Source organism: Galeopterus variegatus, unplaced genomic scaffold, assembly GCF_000696425.1.
Source record: "Galeopterus variegatus unplaced genomic scaffold, G_variegatus-3.0.2 Scaffold7211, whole genome shotgun sequence".
Classification (NCBI taxonomy): domain Eukaryota; kingdom Metazoa; phylum Chordata; class Mammalia; order Dermoptera; family Cynocephalidae; genus Galeopterus; species Galeopterus variegatus.
Genome location: NW_007733322.1, coordinates 9,082 through 16,043, shown reverse-complemented (window position 1 = coordinate 16,043; position 6,962 = coordinate 9,082). Strand labels below are relative to the sequence as shown.

At 39.4% G+C, this 6,962-nt stretch overlaps 1 protein-coding gene across 1 annotated transcript in view; it reads left to right on the top strand.

Annotated features, from left to right (window-relative positions):
- The window catches only part of LOC103607174 (serine/threonine-protein kinase WNK3-like), a gene marked incomplete at its 5' end in the record, with an annotated part of 100,561 nt that extends 94,435 nt beyond the window's left edge, over positions 1–6,126 (top strand). The window contains 2 exon segments of the mRNA XM_008591710.1: positions 1,449–1,651; positions 5,727–6,126. Of these exon segments, the coding sequence (XP_008589932.1) occupies positions 1,449–1,651; positions 5,727–6,056 (533 nt within the window).
- Positions 6,127–6,962: the final 836 nt, after the last annotated feature.

Genomic DNA, 6,962 nt, shown 5'->3' with positions numbered 1-6,962 from the left:
CGCACCCCTTGTTGTTGCCCCCGCGCCTCGCTCAGCCAGTGAGCAGGAACCGGTCCGTATGTGGGATCCGAACCCTCGGTGGGAGCGCAGCCGCACTTCCCAAGTGGCGCACTAGCGCAGTGCGCCACCGGGCCGGCCCTACCTCTTCTAGTTTTTATAGGTGATCTTTAGTGGTGGTAGACTTTTACTGGTTATATCAGAGGTTTATGTCTGATTTGTGGTTTTGGTTTATTCGAAAATTGAGGGAACTTCCTGTGGAGACTAGTACTTGAGCTCTGTGGTTGTGCTAAATTGCTACTTTGCTGCTGATTCTCTGGGGAAGGCTTTTTGTGCAGACTGGATTTTAATTGTTGGCCTTCTAATCACTTCCAGGTCTTGTGAGGTCAGATACACCTGGGCTGTGTGGAAATTCTGGCCCAGGACTTAGTCTTTTCAACAAACTGTGCTCCCTGCAGTTCTGTTTCCCTAACCAGTCTCCACTGAGTGGGCCTGTGCTGATCAGAAGGCAGATCAGCTGCCCACTCTGCACCCCAGTGTTTCCTCAGTGGGCCAGCCTCCTCCTGTACTCAAATGCTTCCCATGGGGTGGGCCATACACCAGTCCCTCACAATGACTTACTGGCCTCTGGATAGCTCTTTTCTTTGGTCAGCTGCGGCCCTTCCTATGTGGGTCCACTGAAACCCTGTTAGGGTTGTTGCTGGCCTGTAGGCTGTTATGGTGTGCTCCAAGGCCCTCTTCTCCCCTGCAGTCTCTAAGCAACTTCATGCAGAGGGCTCAACTGTAGCTTTTGTCATCTCCTGGTCCATGTGCTACAACTTCTTCCCACTCCTCACCAGGGCCAGCCCTGAAGCAGTCAGGACTCCAAACAGTTGGAGTGGTCCCTTCTGTCACTGTGGCTTCTTGCCTTCACAAATCCCACACGCCTCTCCTCCTCTTTCCCTGAGCTCCAGCAGACCCTGGTTGGCAGTCTGTGCTTTTTAATAGCTGTAAATTAATCAGTTGTGGGAGAGTGTGACGCTGGGGACTGTCTATTCTGCCATCTTGATGACGTCTATCAATTTTTCCTGGGTCTCATTTCCCCGTTATAAAATAAGTGGTTTGGACTAGAGCTCTAAAACTCTTTCCATTTTTAACATTCTGTGATTCTTTTTTAGCTTTTCTAAGTATCTCTCTGAGGAAGCTGCTGAAAAGATTAGACTTGATACTAATTTTTTTGGAAATAATACTTATTATACTTGACTTAGCCACATAATTTGCCATCCAAACTAGAGTAAACTTTTGAGAGTAAAAAGGGCTTCTGTTAGTAATTACTCCAGGACAACAGCTTTAAACCAGGACTATCCAGGTAATCTAGAATGTTTGGTCACCCTAATCTGTACCCCGTAAGTTAAAGAATTATCTATGTATGTTTTAATTCCTTTTCATGATTTCCATGTTTTTTCTTACAGATCCACTGTGTGTGGAGATTAATGCAGCATCATGCCAGCAATCTCCAGCCAGTAAAAAAGGGATGTTCACAGATGACTTACATAAGCTGGTAGATGACTGGACAAAGGAAGCAGTAGGAAATTCTCTTATTAAGCCAAGTTTAAACCAACTGAAGCAGAGTCAACACAAATTAGAGACAGAAAACTGGAACAAAGTACATGAAGTAAGTTGGTTATACCTGATCCTCTTTATTTATGAAAACTAAAACCATAAAAATTGATTCACTTAGGGTCGGCCTGGTGGCGCACTGCTATAGTGCGCCGCTTGGGAAGCACGGTGGCGCTCCCGCCGAGGGTTCGGATCCCACATACAGACCAGCCGCTCACTGGCTGAGCGAGGGGCGGGAGCAACACCGAGGGTTGCGATCCCGTGGCCGGTCCCGGTCCAGTACGGGCGCGACACTGAGGGTTGCGATCCGTTGCCGGTCACGAAAAAAGACAAAAAGGAAAAAAAAAAAATTGATTCACTTAGGCCTGTGGTCACTATGAGAAAGTGGTGTGACTTGACAACATAGAGACTTCTATCCTTGTCTCGATTCATTATGTCTTTGAGCAGATCATCTTTTAGTCCAGGGGTAGCAAACTTTTTCTGGGAAGGGGCCAGTTAGTAAATATTTTAATCTTTTAAGCCATATGGTTACAACTACTCAACTCTGTTGTTGTAGTGCAAAAGTAGCCGCAGATGGTATGCAAACAAATAGGCATGGGTTTGTTCCATTAAAATTTGATTTAGGAAAAGAGGTAGTGGTCCATATTTTGCTGGCCCTTGTTTTAGACTATTCTACCTAAATAAAAAAACCAAAAGAAAACCCCCATTAAGTATCAAAGAAGAAATCATCTGGAATGAGGGTTAATTCAATCGTGTGGTACAAGAAGAGTTTAGATTTGAGGAAAAGCTGTCTTATACTGCACATCAATATTCTTAGAGCCATTTAGTTATCTTATTTGCTCAGTAAGAAAAAGAATTTTAAGGCTCTTTAAGCTAGAATATTACAAGAAGTGTCTTAAGTTTTGTGGACAAGATGCCTAGTTATTGCATGTGACCTTAGTCAGGCGTACATGCAATTGAAATGTAGAAAGATGTCCACAATGCATTCTAGAGTGGCAAGAAGGCAGGCTTATAGAACAGCATACATAGTATAATATAATTTATGCAAAATTGTATACATTTGATGTATGTTTATATGCATAGATAAATATGAAAATCCATGAATAATATGCTGGATGGTGGGATTTGGGCCTTATTTTACTTTGTACTTTTCTGTGTTTGAATTTTTAAAGTAAGCAACATTTTTTCAAAATAAATAAACCTATTAAAATGTGAATCAAGGCTTAGAATCCAAATTCTCATAATTGAGATATCTATGTGTATATGTCTGTGTTATGTTTGTGCATATGTATGTGTGTGTATGTATATATATATATATATATATAGTGATTGAATATAGTTTGGTAAAGAAGGTCTGAAAATACATTTATTGTTAATATTGAATAAAAAATTTCAAAATCCTAGATTTCTCAAACTAATAAGCAATGTATCTGGTTGTGGGGTGGGGGAGGGGCGGTGCTCTGTGTATTTATCTTACTCCTAGCATAAATTTATACACAGATACTATCCCCACTGTAAAAACTGGAAGCCTTTAGAGGCAGATTTCAAGACATAAATGTATTTGTACTGTCAGTGAGAGACCTTCTGAGTACTGTGTGAATGGAGGCTTTTGTTTCCTAGTAGGAAGATGGTTTATTGCAATACAATGGAGGATGTTTAGAGGAAGGGCGAGTAGAAAATGGTGTATGAGTAAAAGTGGTGAAAGTCTAACAGACTTTAGACAAGTCATTTGATCATGCCTCAGTTTTCATGTCTTTTAAATATAAATGCCTTGCAGGATTGCTGTAAAGATGAAATGAGATAACACCTATAAAGTTGTACCTTTACAGGTGTTACATAGTAGGTACCCCATATATGGTAACTATTTTTGTATTTTTAGGTACAGTTGATTATATCTTTGAGTGGGGAGCCCATTTCACTAATGTTCTGGCATATTACTATTCTGTAGCTTTACTTACAAATTTTTGGTCCAACAATTATGTACCAAGCCCTTTACTGTGTGCCAAGACCTCTGCTAGACACAGGTTTGGTGAGTAAAAACAAGCATGGTCCCTATCCTCATGGAACTTATACTCTGGTGGAACAGTTAGACATTAACAGACTTGCATAAATAAATATAAAATTGCAACTATAATAAGAACTACAAAAGAAAGATACAGGATACCATACAATTAGGGAAATTTGACCTAGTAAAAGGAAGTGAAGGAAAGCTTCCCTGAGAAAGTGATGATTGAGCAGAGATCTGAAGGATGAGTTAACTAGACCAAGGGGAGGGAATCTGATTCCAAGCAGAAAGAATAGACTGTATGAGGAAGGGAACATGAAGGGTCTGAAAGTAGTCCAGTTTGGCTGAAATGAAGAGAACAAGGAGGAATTGGTACACAATGAATTTAGAGTAAATAGGGTCTTTTTTTTTTTTTTTTTTTTTTAAAGATGACCGGTAAGGGGATCTCAACCCTTGGCTTGGTGTTGTCAGCACCACGCTCAGCCAGTGAGCTAACCGGCCATCCCTATATGGGATCCGAACCCGGGGCCTTGGTGTTATCAGTACCACACTCTCCCGAGTGACCCACGGGCCGGCCCTAAATAGGGTCTTAAAAGTGGTGTCGATAAGGAACTTTGTCTTTATTTTAAGAAAGATGGATAACCATTGAAGCCTTAAGGTTGACATGATCAGACTTGTTTTTTGGAAAAGGTCACTCTGACTGAATCAAGAAGAAAGGATTATTGGGAGTAAGCGAAAATCTTGGCAGACTAGTTGGTCACAGTAGTCCAGTTAAGGAGAAGTTGAGTTGAAGAGAAGTAAACATATTCTAAGAAATGTTTAAGAGATAAAATGGACAAGATTTGGTGATGGAAAGGATGTATGGCAGGGGGGAGGTGTCAAGGCTAGGTTTCTGGCTTGCATAACTGGATACCATTTCAGCACACCAGTCATCAAGATGGGGACCATGAGTAGTGTATTTTGGTAAGGGAAGATTGCATTTTTGGTTTTGGGCATTTGAATTTGAGATGCCTTTGAAATATCCAAGTGAAGATTTATAACCTCTCCAAGTCAGTCTTTTTTAAAATATAAAAATTATGTTGTTTTTTGTAAAATAATGCCTATTATAGAACTTAATCAATGTAGAAAAGTACAAATTTTAAAATACCGCCTTCAGATCCTACCACCCAGAAATAATTATCATTAACTTTATACAAACATCATTTCAGTTACCTTTTTATGTCTGTATATGGATGCATGGAAACAACTTTACAAAAATGAGACCATAATATTTGTGCTGTTTTGAATCAGAAGCATTAAATTTAATTTTACTTTAATAGAAAGAAAACACTGATATGAAGAAGGAAGTCCTGACATTAAATAAATGTTTTTCACCTCAAGAGATATTGTCATTCATTCTTGAGTCAAGCCAAAAACCTTTACCTTAACTTAAGTTGAAAGTCTGTAACTAAAGTTTAGTTGAAACTTTAAAGTTTAGTTTCTAACTTGAGTTGAAAGTTTAGTTTAGTTGAAAGTTTACTTTTAGCTTGACAATTCAATTTAGAAGAACCCAGCTTTTGGGACTGACACCAAGCTCTCCTTTAAATGAGAATTATTTACTTCCATTAGACTTATTATTCCTATGTGCATAAGATTTCAGTAATCTAAAAGAAAAAAAAAGATTTCAGTAAAATCTCTATACATATGAATAATTACAATACAATGAGTCAAGCAGGAATATATTTTCTCAGTACTGCCAGAAACATAATTTTCTCATCTTGAGTTTAAAATTTCCAAGAATATAACAAATGTCAGACTCTAAGAATGAACAGAAGCGGGTAAGGGATAGGAAGGAGTTGGCTGGAACTAGGTTCAAATCCCCACCTCACTATTAACTTGGTTGGTGGTGTTGGGTGAGTTACCAGTTGTGAGCTTCTGTTTTCTCACGTGAAAATGCCTACCCTGCAAGGCAGGGCAGTTATGGAGAAGAAATAAAATAAGGTATATAACTATGCTCAGCACACAGAAAGATACTCCAAAAATGGTAGCCACTCGTAGTAAACCAAAAGAATAGGAAAGAATATAGATTGGTAAAAGCATATACCAAATAAACTGATCTTTTGTTTTTTACTTTTGTTTTTGTTAGAATACTCCATCTGCTTTGGGCTACACACCAACATGGATTTCTTCTCTGTCCCAAATCCGTGGAGCTGTCCCAACTTCCTTGCCACAAGGACTCTCACTCCCTTCATTTCCTGGACCATTATCATCATATGGAATGCCCCATGTTTCTCAGTATAATGCTGTGGGGGGGACAGGATATCCAGTTCAGTGGGTAGGAATTTCAGGAACAACACAACAGTCTGTAGTAATTCCTACCCAAGGTGGAGGACCATTCCAGCCAGCGATGAATTTGCAGGTATTTCCAACTTCATCAGTGCAGAATCCAGCCACAATTCCTCCTGGTCCCAAATGAATAAGAGTAGATGATGAAGAAAAGGGAGATTTTTTTTTTTCAGAATTATTTTCAGAACACCTACGATATTAGTTTCTTCTTGGGTTCTGCCATATTTTCCCTCATTTGAGTTTACTTTCGACTATATTTTGTTGGCGGTGTTGTTCCAATGTAGTATTTGATACAGCTCATCATTCTGTGGAAATGTGCAGTTTGCACATAGAACACTGCACACAGAAATTTTTTTCACTTCGAATCCTATCCTCTTTGATACTTGATTTTTTAAAAATACTGTTAAGAATGCTTTAATTAGCTCAGTTTGAGCATTACCATTTCCAGGACACTTTCCATGCATTGCGGAGAAGCCCCCATTTTTTACTGCTGCTATCTGCAGCTGGATGATACTTTTCTTTAAAATGTATAAAAATAATTTAGATTGATTCTCCCCAAACATGGATGAAGTAAGACCCTCCAACAGCCAGCGTCTTATGGGATTCTTCACGTTTATCTTAGGTTTACCTTTCACAGAAGGCAGGGTAACTTGGTGCAGGAAGTGTTTTGGTGTATAAAATTAGAATAACTTTGTCAACCAATACAGAACATGAGCCCTTTTTAATGTGATTTTCTTCCTGTCATCACAGCAGTAGGAGTGAAGCCTTGTTTGGGGTGAGACGGAGGGAAAGGGAAAAACAGAACTGTAACAGTTCCTTGATTCTGCAGATACTGTAGCTGCTTTAGGATTTCAGTAATAATTCAAAGCAGCTATCTGGTTTCTCATGTGCATACAACATTGGTTTTGAGCATCTGAGAGGCACTGGTTTGGCTTGCATTCTTTTGCAAGGGATATATTGCAGCTGATGTGAATCTCACTTGGGTGGGGGAGGATCCTTGTATTCTTAACAAAAGGGATTCAAGTTACATCTCTAT